At 47.5% G+C, this 20,760-nt stretch overlaps 1 protein-coding gene across 1 annotated transcript in view; it reads right to left on the bottom strand.

The window, feature by feature from the left end:
* Positions 1-2,501: 2,501 nt before the first annotated feature.
* The window catches only part of LOC107113887 (protein FAM13C-like), a gene marked incomplete at its 5' end in the record, with an annotated part of 29,995 nt that continues 11,736 nt past the window's right edge, over positions 2,502-20,760 (bottom strand). Inside the window, 3 exons of the mRNA XM_015415285.1 lie at positions 2,502-2,607; positions 6,306-6,505; positions 10,233-10,328. Coding sequence (XP_015270771.1) covers positions 2,502-2,607; positions 6,306-6,505; positions 10,233-10,328 — 402 coding nt within the window. The remainder of the gene's footprint in view (positions 2,608-6,305; positions 6,506-10,232; positions 10,329-20,760) is intronic.

Raw genomic sequence — 20,760 nt, 5'->3', positions numbered from 1 at the left:
TTATTTTTATCACGGATGTTGTTTTTGGAGTTCCACCTCTTCCCGTGATCTCTCATTTTGGCTTCCGCTGCTCAAAGACCGCCAGTGAGGGGGAGCTCACCACCTCCCTAGGCAGCTGATTCCACTGTTGGACAACTCTTACTGTAAAAAAGTGTTTCCTAATATCCCGCTGGTACCTTCACACCCTTCACTTAAACCCATTATTGCAAGTCCTGTCCTCTCTGCTGCCAACAGGAACAGCTCCCTGCCCTCCTCTAAGTGACAGCCCTTCAAATACTTAAAGAGAGCAATCATGTCCCCCCTCAACTTCCTCTTCCCCAGACTAAACATTCCCAAGTCCCTCAGCCTTTCCTCATAGGGCTTGGTCTCCAGGCGTCCACAGAGGTACATCGCCATTGTGTCTCTGCATGAGTCCCTGCTCTCAAATGGCCTGCTTTAAACAGAGACAAAAAAGGGGAAAGGGGGGAAAAAATGAACCTAAAACTTAGAATCCAGAACCTGACAAAGGTTAGTCAAATGCAAGAAAGGGGGCCAATATTAAAAACTTAATGAAGGAAATATATAAAAAATACATGTATTTATTAATCACAAATTTTAAAATTATATAAGGGCCCAATCACACGTTATGTATAAGTGACAAACAATAAAACACAAGGGCTGATAAATCTCACCTGATGCGTTTCGGCCTACATAGGCCTTCCTCAGAGGAATAGTGAGCTCTTTGCTTGAGGACAATTTGGCTCTACAACCATAGGAAGGCGATTCCTGGACCAGAAGTTTATATCTGAGAACCACTTGGCATGTGATTGCACTTTTAGAGGTCTCATATGTAGTTTTTACTCTGTGCCTGGTGATTTTATCTTGAAACAACTTGCTTCTGGGTCCTTATTGAATTTATACTTTGTATTTATATGATTGTACTATATTTATAATAGCCGATATGTTCCTCACTACTGACCTCTGAGGAAGGCCTAGGTAGGCCGAAACGCGTCAGGTCAGATTTATCAGCCCTTGTGTTTTATCGTTTGTTATTTATACATAACGTGTGATTGGGCCCTTATATAATTTTGAAAATTGTGATTAATAAATACAGGGCTTTTTTGGTAGAAAAAGCCCAGCAGGAACTCATTAGCATAATAGGCCACACCCAACAGCAGAAACTCACTAGCATATTAGGACATACCCAACAGCACATTTCATTAGCATATTAGGCCACACCCCATGACTTCCCTTGGCTTGCCTGGGCACCGCGCGGCTGCAGGGCACCCGGGCAAGCCAGCCCTTGGACAGGCCGGGCAAGGCATAGGGAGGCATTTAAATGCCTCCCCGATCCTTTCACCCCCCTGGCCCACCCGCCTTGGAGTCACCGGGGGGGGGGTCACTCTCCAGGCCTTCCCTTTGTAACCACACACACAGAGGTTTTGGCTGTAGTGGGCGTGGCCAACTCTGAAGCCAGCCAGAACTCCGTTCCTGTGAATTCCTGCCCAACAATAGCCCTGAATAAATACATGTATTACTTATATATTTCCTTCATTAAGTGTTTAATATTGCCCCCCTTTCTTGCATTTGACTAACCTTTGTCAGGTTCTGCTTCAAACAGAAACACCAAACCCCACACATGGCGTAGGCTCCATGGCAGGCAGGCAGTTTGACATAATTCAAGCAGAAAACATTCTAGGATGCAGGAGTCAAGTGTGCCTCCAATTTTAACTCGCTTGGAGGAAAAAATGCTTTGCCATCAGAAGCCAGGGAAACCAGGAAGCACGCACCCTATCAATGATGTGGCCCAACTAGTCTTGGTTCATGCGTCTAGAGGTGGGGGGGGGGGGGGGGGGGGGGGGGAGAAGAGGGGCAGCATGAAGAGTTGCCGATGCTTGAGGCCCACAGCCTGGCACAAAGCCCACTGCCAACGAGAGAACAGGAGTTCAGCCCCAAGGGACCTACAAAGCCATGGCAGCTTCTGTTTACTTACTTAAACATTTATAGCCCACCTTTCCTTGTGGTTCCAGGCAGCTTACAATAACAGTTGAAAACATTCCCGGTTAATACCCCAAATAAAATGACAAACCCCCAAATCCCTCCCTCCCTCCACCTCCCTGCCAGCCAAATCCCCTAAAAAGCCTTGGCAAACTGATGTGCCTTGCATTCCAGGGCGGGGGCCCCTCTCACCTCTTTAGGGAGCTCATGCCACAGAGCCAGAGTCATGATGGAAAAGGCCCGGGCGCTGGCCAATGCCAGACAGGCCACCCGAAGTGGCGGGAAAGCCAATGGATGGCTGCCTGAGGACTGTAGCTGGCATGCAGGAGCAACAGGCTTAGGATGTGTGTGGACAGGGGCCTCTGGGGGGTGTACTTCTGGTGACCCCCCCCCCCAAAAAAAAAGCTGGAGCCCACAATATCTCAGCAAATAAACATCCTGCATTGAACAATTCACTTCCCGGGATTTGGGCGGCATAGACATCCGTGGGGTAACCAGACGAACACACACCGAGGCAAATGGGCTTACCTTCCTGTCTGTTTAAAGAACTGCTCCTCAAACTCTCGCAGCACTTTCCGTAGTCTTTTCTTGTCCGCTCGGGTTTCTCGGAGATGTTCCAGCAGCACGGGCCTGTCAAGGGAGAATTGAGTTTGGGAGGTCGGGTGGTTTTGAAAACACTTAATGATAACGATAAGGCAGGAGACAGATTCAGAGTCATGAAATCATCTCCGACAGGTGTTTGTTATCTCACGCAGCGTGAGTTTAGGTACAGAGCTGGACTGGGTGTTCTTCATTGTTTTTGTTCTTAAAAATATGGACGAGGAAGTCTTCCCAACCCAAGTGGGTATCATCACGCTTGAGAAGGCATAGAGCAATTTGCGTTAATGTGCCCATGATACCATCTTTTCCCGGGATGGCAGCTGGCAAAGTCCATCCAGGAGATGCTGCGTATTCAATGCACTCAAATACTACAAGAGGTTCCGTACCGTAACACAGGTAAACTGGTAATGCTGCCTGAGCTAGCTCAGAATGATTTCAAACAAAATAATAGGCAGAACAAAACAATGCGCCATTCAGCCGTGCTTCCGGTTCCCCACCCCTTCTCTATTGCATCCCACGGGAATTTCGGGCACCTCCTCCGGAACAAAAGATACATGATGGTTTGTTAAATTCACCCAGCCTGGGAATGAGTACCCAGACTGAGTCAGGTGGGGTTGCACACCTCAATCATACTCTGGCTCACAGCTTGCTTTCAGCACTGCTCCTGCATGTCCAAGCAGGAGCAATGGTCTTTTGCCACTGGTGCCCTTTTCCAGAAGGGGAATGGCTCAGCCTGTCATTCATGGCTTAGCGACAGCTAGACTGCTCTTCTGTGATGCATTCTACCAGCAGTTAAACTTTGAGGAATATTTGAAAAATGCTGCCAGAATGTTAACTGAGATTTCCTACTCTGAAAATAAAATGCAAGATTTGCGCAATAACTAGTGGTTCTTCTATAGCTTTCTCGGCCTGATTCAAAGAATCCTTTTGGACATTTAAAGCCATCAACAATCTGATCTCTCCAAGACTATTTTCTCCCACCCAACCAGCCCCACAAACAGATTTTCCTCTGAGATCACCAGAAGTGCCGTGAGTGGCTATGCAAAGGAAGCTGTTGTAACAATGGTATAAGGACTATGGAACTCCCTGCCTAGATGCCCACCTCTCTCTTTCCTGGCTGGTCCTCTGGTGCCAGGGCAACGGTGGATAACTGTCCCCCGTTGTTAACAGGGATGGTTTTGGATTTCTCAGTCTCTTTTGTTTGGACTGAAAATCCATGTTTCAATTTCACTTCTTTGTGAAATCAAACCTGAGTCTTCATTCCTCCATCATATTGCCCTTCTGTGCCCCGAACATGTGTATTTTGGGTGCATCACTCAATTGGCATTATACTTATACTAGGAGTAAGGCCCCTTGTGGGAAGAAATACAACGAGCTCTGGAAGGAAACTCCAGGTGAGTGTCCCGGCTGTGGCTGGTGGGGCGGCGAAGCAAAGGGGAAAACAGAGGGAGACGAGCCATGTTTATTTCCTTCAGCTTAGCTATAAGGCAGGGCTGTCTCAAGTCATTTTGTTGCCCCAAGTTGGCAGTATGGGAGGAGAGTCGCATGGTAACAGATATGATTCCCTCCACACCGACTTATGTTGACTTGGGGCTATGCAATGGCAGCTAAGGTGGAAAAGCACCTCCTCCTATGCCATGTTTTCTGGGTTCCAAGGGTCTGGAAAGCAGTTCCATAGCCAGTTACTGGGTTGCCAACTCTGGGCTGGGAAATACCTGTAGATTTGAGGGGTAGAGCCTGGGGAGGGCAGGTTTTGGGGTGGGGAGGGACCTCAGTAGGGTATAAAGCCATAGAGTCCACTGCCCAAAGCAGCCATGGTCTCCAGGAGAACTGATCTTGGTCATCTGGAGATCAGTTGTAATACCTGGGAAATTTTCTGTAGGGGAAATGATGTGCTGTGGCTGGGGAACATGGTGATTTCTGGGAGATCTCCTGGCCCCACAGGGAGATTGGCAACCCCAGTGAATGTCTAGGGGAAGATTGGGAGATGTATTTTACCTCAGGACACATTCAGTGACTTCCAACAGCAACAACAAACAGTTTCGAATGTTGGAGGCGAGGGCCAATCAGCCTGCATATGCAAATGACCTTGAAAGGCTAGCCCAATCAGGTAGAAAGTGAGTCAGCGGGAACACGGCTAGCCTTTCATATATATCTAGATTATACACACACAAGACAATTCACATTGTACATATAAACACCATATGTATATTGTAAAAATTTCCCATACAACCTAATCTACACAATAAGCAGCAAAAAGCAGAGAACCAAAACTGTGGACAGAAATATAAACAAACAGGGAATATTCACTTGTTCCCAATTGCTAATTATGAGCTGTAGATTTGGTGAAGGTTTCTACTGATTCAGTTCATCTTGCTAATTGTTTTTGTTGCGAGGGCGTTTCCCAGCTCTTGCTACAGTTTATAGTTGGTTTATTTGGACGATTCAATTCAATGTCTAGGGTTTTAGTTTTTAGTCGGAACACAGAGGTCGTTTGCATATGCAGCCTGATTGGCCCTCACCTCCAACATTCGAAACAGTTTGCTGTTGCTGTTGGGAGTCACTGAATGTGTCCTGAGGTAAAATACATCTCCCAATCTTCCCCTAGACATTCACTGGGGTTGCCAATCTCCCTGTGGGGCCTGGAGATCTCCCAGAAATCACCATGTTTCCCAGCCACAGCACATCATTTCCCCCAACAGAAAATTTCCCAGATATTACAACTGATCTCCAGATGACCAAGATCAGTTTTAAAAGTATGTTGTGTGGTGCAATCCTAAGCAGGGTTGAAGGTGCAAAGTTCCATCAAGTCACAGTTGACTTAAGGCGACCCTGTAGGGTTTTCAAAGCAGGAGACAAACATAAGACGTTTGCCATGGCCTGCCTCTGAGTAGCAGCCCGGGAACTTCCTTGGTGGTCTCCCATCCAAGTACTAACCACGGCTGACCCTGCTTAGCTTCCCAAGCAGAGTGAGGCCAGTTTGGTGTAGTGGTTAAGTGCGCGGACTCTAATCTGGGAGAACCGGGTTTGATTCCCCACTCCTCCACTTGCACCTACTGGATGACCTCGGGCAAGCCATAGTTCTGGCACAGCTGTTCTTGAAAAAGAGCAGTTTCGGTCAGAGCTCTCTCAGCCCCGCCTACCTCAGGGTGTCTGTTGTGGAGAGGGGAAGGGAAAGGAGTTTGTAAGCCACTCTGAGACTCCTTCGGGTAGTGAAGGGCGGGGTATAAATCCCATCTCCTCTTCTTCTTCTTTCTAAATCCACTGAAGACAGTGGGCTTTGAATGATGCAACTCTACTTGGGACAGCACTATTAATAGACTTTTTCTAGCTGTCTTTTGGACTGCTGATGAAAAGGTACATACAAGTGTTTTACGGCCTGTGGCCACTGTGGCACCTGCTGATAGTTTTCCTGGTGCCCACCAAGTTTTTTTTAAGAAAGTGGGCATGGTCAGGTGGGGCTTTTGCCCAGCAAGGGCTTTGATTGGCCACTGGAGATCTGATTCAGCTGCACAGATTTTTTAAAAAATATTGCTTAGGCAGCAGCTGCCGCCATAGCACAAGGGCCTTCACTGCGGCAGTGAAGGTATGCATGTTTCATGTACTGTGGCCCTGCCTCCAGAGGTAGCCATTTTGTGGCTGTGCTCGCCATGTTATGCCAGTATCCTAAAGGTGCCTAAAAGGTTGGGGAACCATTTTACTAAATATATCAAAAACTGAACACTCACATGGTAGCTTCATGCAGGTTAGACATAGACAAGGCGGGCTGCTTGATTCCCTTTTTTTCATCCAGGGGTGAGACAAAGGCGGGCTCATTCTCCTCGTCCGAGCGCCACAGATGATCATCAGCGGGCAGGTTGAGGGACGATGTAGCTGAGGACAATTCATAGCAGCTCTGGGAATGGTCTTCATCAGAATCTTCTTCCTCCTGCTTGTAACAAGGAATGCAGATTATCAGATCAACTGCCTGTCACCATCTCCTTTGGAAATTAATGGAGAAGATAATGTTAAAATAAATTAGATCGGCACTGCCAAGTTATCACTGAAGAGCTCCCCGGGGGATCGTCAGCGGGCAGGTTGAGGGACGATGTGGCTGAGGACAATTCATAGCTGCTCTGGGAATGGTCTTCGTCAGAATCTTCTTCCTCCTGCTTGTAACAAGGAATGCAGATTATCAGATCAACTGCCTGTCACCATCTCCTTTGGAAATTAATGGAGAAGATAATGTTAAAATAAATTAGATCGGCACTGCCAAGTTATCACTGAAGAGCTCCCCGGGGTAGATTGCAATGTTTCTGACCACAGGGACAGAGCCAATGCATGTAAATTTCCCCCCATGCGTGGGCAGCACCATGCTCATGAGCATGTGGACATGGAGGAAAGACTCTGGCATGCAGATCTTCTGTTTGACTCTTTGCAATGTTTCTGACCACAGGGACAGAGCCAATGCATGTAAATTTCCCCCCATGCGTGGGCAGCACCATGCTCATGAGCATGTGGACATGGAGGAAAGACTCTGGCATGCAGATCTTCTGTTTGACTCTTTGCAATGTTTCTGACCACAGGGACAGAGCCAATGCATGTAAATTTCCCCCCATGCGTGGGCAGCACCATGCTCATGAGCATGTGGACATGGAGGAAAGACTCTGGCATGCAGATCTTCTGTTTGACTCTTTGCAATGTTTCTGACCACAGGGACAGAGCCAATGCATGTAAATTTCCCCCCATGCGTGGGCAGCACCATGCTCATGAGCATGTGGACATGGAGGAAAGACTCTGGCATGCAGATCTTCTGTTTGACTCTTTGCAATGTTTCTGACCACAGGGACAGAGCCAATGCATGTAAATTTCCCCCCATGCGTGGGCAGCACCATGCTCATGAGCATGTGGACATGGAGGAAAGACTCTGGCATGCAGATCTTCTGTTTGACTCTTTGCAATGTTTCTGACCACAGGGACAGAGCCAATGCATGTAAATTTCCCCCCATGCGTGGGCAGCACCATGCTCATGAGCATGTGGACATGGAGGAAAGACTCTGGCATGCAGATCTTCTGTTTGACTCTTTGCAATGTTTCTGACCACAGGGACAGAGCCAATGCATGTAAATTTCCCCCCATGCGTGGGCAGCACCATGCTCATGAGCATGTGGACATGGAGGAAAGACTCTGGCATGCAGATCTTCTGTTTGACTCTTTGCAATGTTTCTGACCACAGGGACAGAGCCAATGCATGTAAATTTCCCCCCATGCGTGGGCAGCACCATGCTCATGAGCATGTGGACATGGAGGAAAGACTCTGGCATGCAGATCTTCTGTTTGACTCTTTGCAATGTTTCTGACCACAGGGACAGAGCCAATGCATGTAAATTTCCCCCCATGCGTGGGCAGCACCATGCTCATGAGCATGTGGACATGGAGGAAAGACTCTGGCATGCAGATCTTCTGTTTGACTCTTTGCAATGTTTCTGACCACAGGGACAGAGCCAATGCATGTAAATTTCCCCCCATGCGTGGGCAGCACCATGCTCATGAGCATGTGGACATGGAGGAAAGACTCTGGCATGCAGATCTTCTGTTTGACTCTTTGCAATGTTTCTGACCACAGGGACAGAGCCAATGCATGTAAATTTCCCCCCATGCGTGGGCAGCACCATGCTCATGAGCATGTGGACATGGAGGAAAGACTCTGGCATGCAGATCTTCTGTTTGACTCTTTGCAATGTTTCTGACCACAGGGACAGAGCCAATGCATGTAAATTTCCCCCCATGCGTGGGCAGCACCATGCTCATGAGCATGTGGACATGGAGGAAAGACTCTGGCATGCAGATCTTCTGTTTGACTCTTTGCAATGTTTCTGACCACAGGGACAGAGCCAATGCATGTAAATTTCCCCCCATGCGTGGGCAGCACCATGCTCATGAGCATGTGGACATGGAGGAAAGACTCTGGCATGCAGATCTTCTGTTTGACTCTTTGCAATGTTTCTGACCACAGGGACAGAGCCAATGCATGTAAATTTCCCCCCATGCGTGGGCAGCACCATGCTCATGAGCATGTGGACATGGAGGAAAGACTCTGGCATGCAGATCTTCTGTTTGACTCTTTGCAATGTTTCTGACCACAGGGACAGAGCCAATGCATGTAAATTTCCCCCCATGCGTGGGCAGCACCATGCTCATGAGCATGTGGACATGGAGGAAAGACTCTGGCATGCAGATCTTCTGTTTGACTCTTTGCAATGTTTCTGACCACAGGGACAGAGCCAATGCATGTAAATTTCCCCCCATGCGTGGGCAGCACCATGCTCATGAGCATGTGGACATGGAGGAAAGACTCTGGCATGCAGATCTTCTGTTTGACTCTTTGCAATGTTTCTGACCACAGGGACAGAGCCAATGCATGTAAATTTCCCCCCATGCGTGGGCAGCACCATGCTCATGAGCATGTGGACATGGAGGAAAGACTCTGGCATGCAGATCTTCTGTTTGACTCTTTGCAATGTTTCTGACCACAGGGACAGAGCCAATGCATGTAAATTTCCCCCCATGCGTGGGCAGCACCATGCTCATGAGCATGTGGACATGGAGGAAAGACTCTGGCATGCAGATCTTCTGTTTGACTCTTTGCAATGTTTCTGACCACAGGGACAGAGCCAATGCATGTAAATTTCCCCCCATGCGTGGGCAGCACCATGCTCATGAGCATGTGGACATGGAGGAAAGACTCTGGCATGCAGATCTTCTGTTTGACTCTTTGCAATGTTTCTGACCACAGGGACAGAGCCAATGCATGTAAATTTCCCCCCATGCGTGGGCAGCACCATGCTCATGAGCATGTGGACATGGAGGAAAGACTCTGGCATGCAGATCTTCTGTTTGACTCTTTGCAATGTTTCTGACCACAGGGACAGAGCCAATGCATGTAAATTTCCCCCCATGCGTGGGCAGCACCATGCTCATGAGCATGTGGACATGGAGGAAAGACTCTGGCATGCAGATCTTCTGTTTGACTCTTTGCAATGTTTCTGACCACAGGGACAGAGCCAATGCATGTAAATTTCCCCCCATGCGTGGGCAGCACCATGCTCATGAGCATGTGGACATGGAGGAAAGACTCTGGCATGCAGATCTTCTGTTTGACTCTTTGCAATGTTTCTGACCACAGGGACAGAGCCAATGCATGTAAATTTCCCCCCATGCGTGGGCAGCACCATGCTCATGAGCATGTGGACATGGAGGAAAGACTCTGGCATGCAGATCTTCTGTTTGACTCTTTGCAATGTTTCTGACCACAGGGACAGAGCCAATGCATGTAAATTTCCCCCCATGCGTGGGCAGCACCATGCTCATGAGCATGTGGACATGGAGGAAAGACTCTGGCATGCAGATCTTCTGTTTGACTCTTTGCAATGTTTCTGACCACAGGGACAGAGCCAATGCATGTAAATTTCCCCCCATGCGTGGGCAGCACCATGCTCATAAGCAGGTGGACACGGAGGGAAGGGTCTGCCCTTGCTCCCCTCTACCAGCATTCAACCAAAGCACCACCAGTAGCTTTCACAGGGCTTGCAGTAATGTTGCAGAGGACTGCATTGCTGGGGTAACAATCGTTCAGAGAACACACTGTTATTTACGCCAATCTTCTTTGGACTTACAATGGTGGTAATCAAAGTTGGTGTCGACAGAAGCTGCTTGATAATCCTGTAGCGTTCATAAAGGGGCTTCATCAGACTCCTGTCTTGCTTGCTGGCCTAAAAAGAAATCGGATCACTGTGTTGACTCTACAGAAACAAGATGCTCGACCTGTGTCAAGCTCTGTGCCCAAGAAAGAGACATATTTGTCCTCATCCTAATAATGATTTGACTTCCAATGCGCAAAAAAAGTAGCGTTCATAGTTTTAAAAAAAACAACACGTACATGTGATCAGTGTTCCCTCTAAGCTGAGTGAGTGTGAGCTAGCTCACAGTTTTGTAGCCTCCGGCTCGCACATTTTTGTCTTTGCTCAGGAAGGAGGGCTCCAGAGCAAACTAAATTATGCCGCAGCCAAATCGCTCGCTCACAACTTTAATGCCAGTAGCTCACAAAGTAGAATTTTTGCTCACAAGACTCCACAGCTTAGAGGGAGCACTGCATGTGATAGGATACTGTACTTCCACTTTAAAAAAAACAAAAACCACTTCATGCTACCACTTCTCCTATAGAAATATAAAAAACAAGAGATAAACCCCAGCTGGATTCATTGTGGGTTTCAAGGAAAGGATTGGTCCAGGGCTGCACCAATCCTGCCAAAGGGCACCGCTGGCAAATCCAAGAGTCACTTCCTCAACACAGCCCTTGGCCATCGCAAGACTCAGTGCCCCTAACTGAGGCTACTGCTATAGCCGCAAGCACCTGCTTTAGTCATCCAAGGTGGCCTACGGAGGAGCTGTGGCTCAGTGGAGGAGCTCCTCAGTCGGGGGCGGGGGGCGGCTCAGCCTTTGATCTGCATGCAGAAGATCCCAGGTTCCATCCTGGGATAGAATGATAAAAGGGTTGGAACACTTTCCCTATGAGGAAAGGTTAAGGCGCTTAGGGCTCTTTAGCTTGGAGAAACGACGACTGAGGGGTGACATGACTGAGGTTTATAAGATTATGCATGGGAAAGAGGAGAAAGAGGTACTTTTCTCCCTTTCTCACAATACAAGAACTCGTGGGCACTCCATGAAATTGCCGAGCAGTCGGGTTAGAACAGATAAAAGGAAGTCCTTCTTCACCCAAAGAGTGATTAACACATGGAATTCACTGCCACAGGAAGTGGTGGCGGCTACAAGCATGGACGGCTTCAAAAGGGAATTAGATAAGCATATGGAGCAGAGGTCCATCAGTGGCTATTAGCCACAAGGTATAGATAGGGACTCTGGGGCAAGTGATGCTCTGCCATCTTGGTGCTTGGGGGGGTCAACAGTGGGAGGGCTTCTAATGTCCTGGCCCCACTGGTGGACCTCCTGATAGCACTGGTATTTCTGGCCACTGTGTGATACAGAGTGTTGAACTGGATGGGCCTTTGGCCTGATCCAACATTGGCGTCTCTTATGTTCTTATGTTCTTATCCCTGGCATCTGCAGTTAAAAAGGACCAGACAGTAGGTGCTGTGAAAGACCTCTACCTGAGACCTTGGAGAGCCACTGCCAGTCTGAGTAGACAATGCTGACCTTGATGGATTGACCGTCTGATTCAGTACAAGGCAGCTTCATGCGTGCTCACTACAGTGTAATTTAACGGCTGCACTGGGTTCATATCCCTGCTCGGCCCATCAAGCTTGCTGGGTGACCCCTTTCTTCACTGAGCTGTTGCAAGGACAAAGGAATGCAGAATCATCGCATGCTGCTCTGAGTTCCTTCAGGGAAGGGCGAGGCTACAATGTACGAGACAGACAGGCTCCCAGTCATCAAAAGACTTTCACGAGACACAGTCGTTCCAGAGATCCTCTGCCCTTTCCTCGAATACCCTTCAGTCTTGCTCGGTGATTCACTTCCTACCTCAAACATACTAGGAAAGAAAGGTCTGCTGGCAACCAAAGGACAAACTGAGCCCAGTGAAGTGAGCGACGCACTGATTCCAACTCCCGGTGGCTAAAATAGATTTCGTTCATGTCTTAAACTTCGAGACCATCAGCGTAGTTTTCATGTGAGGCCTCGTGCCCAGGGCTATTTTTGGGCAGGAACGCGCAGGAACGGAGTTCCGGCTGGCTCCTGAGTTGGCCACGCCCAGCAGGAACTCATTAGCATAATAGGCCACACCCAACAGCCGAAACTCATTAGGATTGGCTACATTCGGGGTGTGTGGCCTAACATGCAAAGGAGTCCCTGCTACCAAAAAAAGGCCCTGGGTTTTGACAACAAACAAGGTAAACAGAATAAGAAGCAAAAGGTGGGTGTGGCTGGATGACCACACTTCTGGTGGCATGGGGGTGTGGCCTCATGTGCTAATGTGCTTTGCTGTCAGGGGTGTGGCTTACTATGCCAATGAGTTCCTGCTGTTGGGTGTGGCCTGTTATGCTAATGAGCTCCTGCTGGGCTTTTCCTACAAAAAGAGCCCTGCTCGTGCCAATGCTTAGTCCTCAACCATCAGCTGTGCAATTCCAGAAAGAGCAGTCTGGGTGGCCAGCCCTTCATCTGGGCGGGATAACCGATGGCTAAAGCGCCAAAGCCCGTTGGATAATCTTTCTGTCCTTCGAAGGTGCGCGGACTCAAAGGGAGGGAGAGATGACGTTGCAGCGGAAAGGGGAGAAGGATGAGGTTCATCAAGGACAGGAACTCTGAAGAAGACAAGGGACTGGCCAGGCTGACCAGATGAAGGATGCATTAACACGGTTTGTATTGAGTCGGCCCATTGCCCCACTGAGTCCAATGCTGTCTTGTTCCAGCTGGCAGCTTTGTTCCAGGATCTCAAGCAGAGACCTCTCCCAGCCTTACTGCCAGAGACCCTGCTTAATGAAGGTGCTGGGGGATAAACTGATATGCTTCCACATGAGCTACAGAAAAGTGAAGAGGCTAGAGGTGACCCAAATAGAAGCAAGTCCAGTAGCACCTGAGAGACCAACAAGATTTTCAGAATATAAGCATTTCGGGGTACAAGCTTTTGGGGAGTATCAACTCCCTTTGTCAGATAATCTAAGGCAGGGGTGTCAAACATGCGGCCCGGGGGCCAGATCAGGCCCTCGGAGGGCTTCCCTCAGGCCCGCAGTGGAACTGGCCATCTCCTGCTTCCAGTTCTGCTGCTGCTGCTCTATCATAGCTTGCTTCGCCAGACTCTCTTAATCGCCTGGCCATTTCATGTTTTAACCTGGGTCCTAGACTCTGAGCATGAGATTTCTGTGGTGAATGTCAATAAATCAAAAGTAGGTTTGCAGCTTACAGACCTAATGTTTTAAGCATGTTTTTTATTTTAAGTTTAAAAAAAAACCTTTGTGTTTGTGTCCTTTATAAAGTTTATATCTCCGCTACCTGGCATTACGTTTAATGACACACATGGCCTGGCCCGACAACAGTAGCACTTTTAAGACTACCAACTTTATTGTAGTATAAGCTTTTGAGAAACACAGCTCTCTTCGTCAGATGCAACTAATGAATGATGCCTCTGACAAAGAGAGCTGTGGTTCTCGAAAGCTTATGCTACGATAAAGTTTGTTCGTCTTAAAGGTGCTACTGGGCTTTTTACTATTTTGCAGCAACAGACTAACAATGCCTAGCTCCTCAGGGTAAAAATAGATAATGATAAGGATATTTATTTGTCCAATGATGTTCATTTGTTTGCTAATGATATTTATTTGTCAGAGAGAGAGAGAGAGAGAGAGAGAGAGAGAGCATTTGCAAGTTTAACTGGCTGTGTATTACTTGGCATTCAGACAAACATCATAGGCCTCCAGAGGCAGGCATACACAGTGAGAGAGGTTTTACATTTACTCTATCTAAACCTTTCCCCAGATTCTGAAGTTTCACGGTACAGCCCTTTTCAGTAGTGACAATTCTGGCACTCCTCCCTCACAGACGGAGACAGCGTGCCCACCCGCCATCTTCTCGACACATGTATTCACCACTGAAGGTGAACAGGACAACATACCTATTTTCCATCTACCTGGGAAGCCCAGATTTTTCAGGGCACATGTTCACTTGCACCAAAGCTGGAAAACATGCACACTGCCACATTCTCACAAAACGGTGAACGCTCGCATCGGGAGGATCACACGTAATATGTGCTCCCGGCATGCAATGTAGGAGCACCAAAATGGTCATGACAGAAAAGTTCACACTGCTTTAAAAAAATGTTAGTCATAAAAATATAGTAAAATAGAACCAAACCAACACCTATATACTTTTTCCAAAACTTATTCCAAGACTCCAGATTGCTAAAACGTTTTCTTTAGTGGCCTGCCCTCTCCTCCATCGTAAGTGTTCATAAACATTCCAAATCTGAACCTTCCCCAACCTTCTTAGACCCTCACATATCCAATCTATGTAGGAATGCATACGCACACAAGGTATAAAGATGCCCCCTCCCCACAACCCTCTGATATTTGGGTTCTGCTTGCACAACTGTGGCAGGTGGAAAGACCCAGACTGCTAAGCGTTCATACGAAGCATTACTGGGTTCTCATCACTGCCGCTCACATTTAAGGCATACACTTTACAAAATGCTCAATGGCATGTAGTAGCTTTTCTTCAAAATCCAAAGTGCACAACCACCGACAGCCCAGTTATAGTTACGATCAAGTGATTCCAAGAGATCTGGACTCCTCTTAGATCCTTGGAAATTGACAGGATACAAATGTGGTCAGTCACAATGACTACGAAAATGCTGACACTCTAGTCCTTGACTAAGATCTCACATATCCAATCTATGTAGGAATGCATACGCACACAAGGTATAAAGATGCCCCCTCCCCACAACCCTCTGATATTTGGGTTCTGCTTGCACAACTGTGGCAGGTGGAAAGACCCAGACTGCTAAGCGTTCATATGAAGCATTACTGGGTTCTCATCACTGCCGCTCACATTTAAGGCATACACTTTAGAAAATGCTCAATGGCATGTAGTAGCTTCTCTTCAAAATCCAAAGTGCACAACCACCAACAGCCCAGTTATAGTTACGATCAAGCGATTCCAAGAGATCTGAACTCCTCTTAGATCTTTGGAAATTGACAGGATACAAATGTGGTCAGTCACAATGAATACGAAAATGCTGACACTCTAGTTCTTGACTAAGATAGCTACACAGGTGCTTTTTGGACCTAAATTGGAAGATGCTCTCATTCAGCAGCTGTGCATTTAGCACCAGACACGTGACTTTCGTCTTTAGAGGCCTCACAAACATATTTGTCTTGTGTCTATAGATCTTGCTGCTTAACCTTCCTTTTCTTGGTCCAGTATTAACTTACTGGTTACCTTATTGTAATATGTATTATTGTTATGTGTACCTCAATATTGTTTGACTGCTGAAGAAGGCCCAAATTGGGCGGAAACGCGTCAGGTCATGTGTATTGGCCCTTGTGTTTAGGCCACTTGTACTTTTTAACAAGGCTTTCACTGGGCCCGTATATGTTTTTAACTGTCTTTCTAATAAATACACGTATTTTTGGATATTATAAGTTTCAATTAGGTTTCAAATACTGGCCCTTTACCAGACTTCTTTCTTACCCTTGTGATCCCATTCAGTGACAGACAAGGAAATCCCACAGACTATAGAGACCAGGTATTATCTGACCTCTGCATGATCTCCAAATGCAATATTTCACTTTTCCTCATGTTTCTTGCCCCTTATAATGCCCGGATATTGAGAATCAAGCCTGTTTCTGTTGGCATAATCCTGTCCTCGACCGCGTTTCTTACAGTAGACTCCTAAACAGAGCTGGAACCTTATAAATCCATTGAAGTAAATGGTCTTTGAAGGGCATAACTCTGTTTAGGATTAGTCACACTAGTGAATGGCACAATGTTACCAGCTAGCTTATATACAATGAATAGCCCGTTCTTGGCATAGCAGGTATTCAATTTGAGTTACCAAAGTATTGCTACAAGTCTGGCTATCTCAATCGCTGTATCACTGGTTGGCCAAGGAATGAACAAAACAATGTCCTTCGACTGGTGGAAGAACATTTCTTTCCCATGTGTTTGAAGGCAACATCTTTCTGTTAATGGAAGGGATGGAGAAACTGTCTACAGCAAGTTTGATCTGGAATTGCAGGCAGAAGGAGAAAGCCAATGAGTGTCAGATGGAGATGGCTAAAACTGAGGCCTACATTGAGTACAGAGAACTTTCGGCTTGTATGTAGCAGATGGCTTGCGTTTTTCGAACTGCTAGGTTGGCAGGAGCTGGAACTAGAGACGGGAGCCCACTCCGTCATGCGGCAACTCGGGTCTCGAACTGCTGAACTACCGACCTTCCACAAGCCTGCAGTTCAGCGTCTTAACCACTTGAGCCACCGCAGCTCCTTACATAACTACTTGCAAATAAGCAAATTAGAAAGATATCCTGCAGAGCTGTCCATGGAGTTCTCTCCGACCATGAGGAGTTGCCCTTCTATATTGATTATTTTCCCCCAACCTGTACAATCTTTTGCATACTTGCAATGCACTCTGATAGTGAGTGTATCTCTGTGCTAGACTCCCTCCCGCTGAGCCACACAACACTTCTTGATTGGAGATAACAACAATTAAACAGCAGGAAAGAATACAGATGCCTTAAACTCAATCCATACAGTCCCTAAGTCCAGTGCAGCCTCATTTTTCCACCGGCCTGTACAGATACCGCTCCCTGAACTTGGCATACATCTACGTTTGGTACCCAATCCCAACAAGTTCAACCTTCGACGGCAGAGCCCACCTAAAAACTAAGGCTGCCATGGGACAAAACAGTTTCCTGAATTTGCTCAGAACCACCAACTACAGTTGAGAACTCATGGCAACCAAGTTCTGAGTTCTATATGGGCTGATCTAATAGAACTGGTTCACACAGGCATGAACGTCATTGTTCCTCCCCACTGGGTAACCTGCAGCTTAAATGCATGAGTTGACTCCACTGAAAGCACTGTGCTGGATGTGATGAGTTCAGTTTGAGAAGACTAGTCTGAGGTGGTTCCATCACACATGCTAGACACTGTTGGGTGCCGTAGACCAACAGCAGCAAACACGCATGTGTGAACCAGAGCACGGGCTTTCCCTTTCAGGAGCAGCTGAAGGCTGCTTCCCATTTCAATCAGAACCTCAAACTGGCCTCTGGATGTTTAATGAGTCCTCTCAGAAGAAAGGTATACAGTACTGGGTAAAGGTTTATCTATCTTCCCATGGCATACTTACAGGTCGTCCATGAATACTTTCAAAATACAGTAGGCTTTTCTGGAGACTGAGTTTTTCCAAAGCCATTTGCTTTTTTGTCATGGCCTATTTGAAAAAAAAATCATTTATTAAAAAAAAAATTATGGATCAATTTTTTTCATCTCCTAGAGGTCTATGCATGTACTATATTAGTACAGAAGTAGTATTCCCCCCCAAACAGCATCCTGTTGAGCAAACAGGTTCCCACTATAAACCTCACTTCACCACAGTGAAGGCAACATCCACCTATGCCTTTTTAACCCTACTGATTTCAACAGGAGAGATTTACATAACTATATCTAATTCTGAACATGACCAACAATGCAGATCAAAAAAATCCAAAAAATAAGGCCATGTACAGATAGGGGAACCCCGAAGCTTGCAGAAAGCTTTAGAAAGTGTTTCAAAAATGAGGGAAGGGTGTGTTAAAATTTCCCTGAAAACAAAGAATGCTAACTGAGGTCTAACCGGGCTCTCCGGAAAGCATGTGAGATCAGTTCGTACTATGGGGTTGCCTAGCAACCGAGGCAGTACAGCCTGGGCCTAGTCAACTTCCGCCTGACTTCATCTTGGAAGAGAGAGGCAGAGAAGGGGGGGGAGGGGGAATGAAAAACCTGAAGGCTGGAAGGAGTGACATAGGTGATAAGAGGGAGGAAGTAAAAGGCGGAGGAACTGTTAAGAGTGAGGGAGCAGTTGCGAAGGGTGGGATTGGGTGTAATTCCCCCCCCCCCCCGGTGAATTTCACATCCAAATCTTGGAAGCATTATGTCCCAGATACAATAACTTATGAATGATCTTAACACATTGGGGCACATAAAGCTGCCTTACACCCAGGGGTCGTTTCGTAGAAAAAGAGCTAGGGGAACTCATTAGCATAACTCATTAGCATATGCCACACCCCCTGACATCACCGGAAATGTGTCATAAGGCCACACACACCGCCCCCCAACGGTCCCGGCCGCCACCGCCGGCCTTGCAACTCCACTGCCGAGCCCCATGAGGGGCCCGGCGGTGGACCTGCAAGGCCGGCGGGAGTGCAAGGAAGCCCCGCGAAGGCCCTCCCTGGCCCCAGGCAGGCAGGGGTGGGGAGAGGCAGGGAGGAAGCAACTTACCCTCCCTCTTCTCCTGCCTCCTCCTGGCTGAATGAGGGCCGGAAGCGGGGCGGCCGGAAGCAGGGGGCAGGGCTTCGTCATGTGCCCCGCCCCCCGGACCTCACCCGGGGGAACTGCGATCCCCGCGATCCCCCCCGAAATGACCTCTGCTTATACCAAATCAATCCATGGGTCCATCAAGGTCAGTGTTGTTTACTCAGACTGACCAGTGGCTCTCCAGAGTCTTCGGCCAAGGCCTTTCACAACCCGAGATCATTCTAACTGGAGATGCCAGGGACTGAACCTGGGACCTCCAGCACATGCTCTACCCACTGAGCCATGTTCCCTCCCCTTTCTAAGGACCCTTTTTGTCATGTTTATTACGGAAGCTTACAGTGACTGTTTTTTCAAAAATGGTCACCTGAAACGACCCCTCAGTATTTTCTGAAAGGAGTCATCCCGATCGGGCTATGGGAGGAAAGAACAAAACAAATCTCCACGCTGCTCTGAATATGGAAAGAACGCTTTCCTGATTGTATTTTTGGGCTATTTAATCCCTTTGTTCCTAACTATTCTCTGCTTGTGTCATAATCAGTTTGACCATCACACAGAGCCACGGTTCAACTGTGGCTAGTGTGATTTTCCAAATACAGGCCTCTTCACTAACTAAAGTTAGTTAGGGGCCATAAGACATAAGAATATTCTTGTTTGAGATGAATAGTCTTCTTTGATGGCTCCTAGCTAATTATAGGCTGCGGTCACACGGAACATTAGCCACGCTAGAGAGACGGAAGATAGGCGGATTTTCCGGGCGCGATCTCACCGCCACATCTGGGAAGCGTAGAGCTCCCGTGGCTCACCCGAGGCTTCCCGCCGAAGATGCAGGGTAAAAAACGAGTACCTCCGAGGTACTAGTTTCCAGTAACCGCGGGGCAAGGGCGGGCGTCTGATTGTGTTTCCAGTGGCGTCTGGCGCCCGCCCATGTCCCCTTGCAAAAAGGTTTTTTTCCCCCAAGTCTCCATGGATGCGCACAAGCACCCAACGAAGCATGCGCATACTTTGGTGTACAGAAAAAAAAAACCCGTTTGCCGCAGGATTGTCCTGTGATCGGCACCTCCCCCCTACCCATGGTACCTCCATGGGACCTCCACATAACCTCCACGGGACGTCTGATTGCGCAACCACGTGTTATTTTGCCCCGGGGCAAACAGCCACGCCCCCCCCCCCCCCGCAATATCCGGCCTGTGTGACCGGGGCCATAGTTAGGCATATTCATTCCTTGTAACAGCTCTGAATATAAAATGAATCCCTGTGCGGTAGCTATCCTGTTCTGTGCTCGCTTGCTCTCTTCAATGCTTTGGCACATATTTTGGTTATCAGATAACTGATGGGGAATTATCAGAGTTTTATCAATGGGCCATCGATTACAGCAAGAAACCCTTTGGCACTGAGATGCATAGGGTTTAAGAAGCCAAATGAAAACCCATTTTTTTGACATTTGAGAAATAACTTGAGTACAAGTTTGGAACATGGGGCTTGTCCACATTCTCATTTTCCTTGCTTGTAAGCTCCTGTTTCTTTAGGGTTTTTTTCCTTCCACACCCTGTTTTGCTCTCTCTAGTGGTTGACTTGAGATTACGTTGATTTATGTCCAGCACAGAAACCTGCAGTTTAAATCAGCAGGGAAATATGGCGGACATAAAAAGCACTGTAATTTCCAATCAATCAGTGGAGGGAGCAAAATATATGTGGAACGTCCAGCACAGAAACCTGCAGTTTAAATCAGCAGGGAGATATGGTGGACATAAAAAGCACTGTAATTTCAAATCAACCAGTGGAGGGAGCAAAATATATGTGGAATAGACCCCCACCCCCCAAAACTGTCACTTAAAAGCGACAAAAACAAGAATGCAGAAAAGACCATGGCCTGCTCAGAGAAAGAACATAAGAACATAAGAGATGCCAATGTTGGATCAGGCCAAAGGCCCATCCAGTCCAACACTCTGTATCACACAGTGGCCAGAAATACCAGTGCCATCAGGAGGTCCACCAGTGGGGCCAGGACATTAGAAGCCCTCCCACTGTTGACCCCCCCAAGCACCAAGATGACAGAGCATCACTTGCCCCAGAGTCCCTATCTATACCTTGTGGCTAATAGCCACTGATGGACCTCTGCTCCATATGCTTATCTAATTCCCTTTTGAAGCCGTCCATGCTTGTAGCCACCACCACTTCCTGT

Source organism: Gekko japonicus, unplaced genomic scaffold, assembly GCF_001447785.1.
Source record: "Gekko japonicus isolate JY-2015 unplaced genomic scaffold, Gekko_japonicus_V1.1 scaffold1993, whole genome shotgun sequence".
Taxonomy (NCBI): Eukaryota; Metazoa; Chordata; class Lepidosauria; order Squamata; family Gekkonidae; genus Gekko; species Gekko japonicus.
This window is presented reverse-complemented; position numbering and strand designations above follow the sequence as displayed.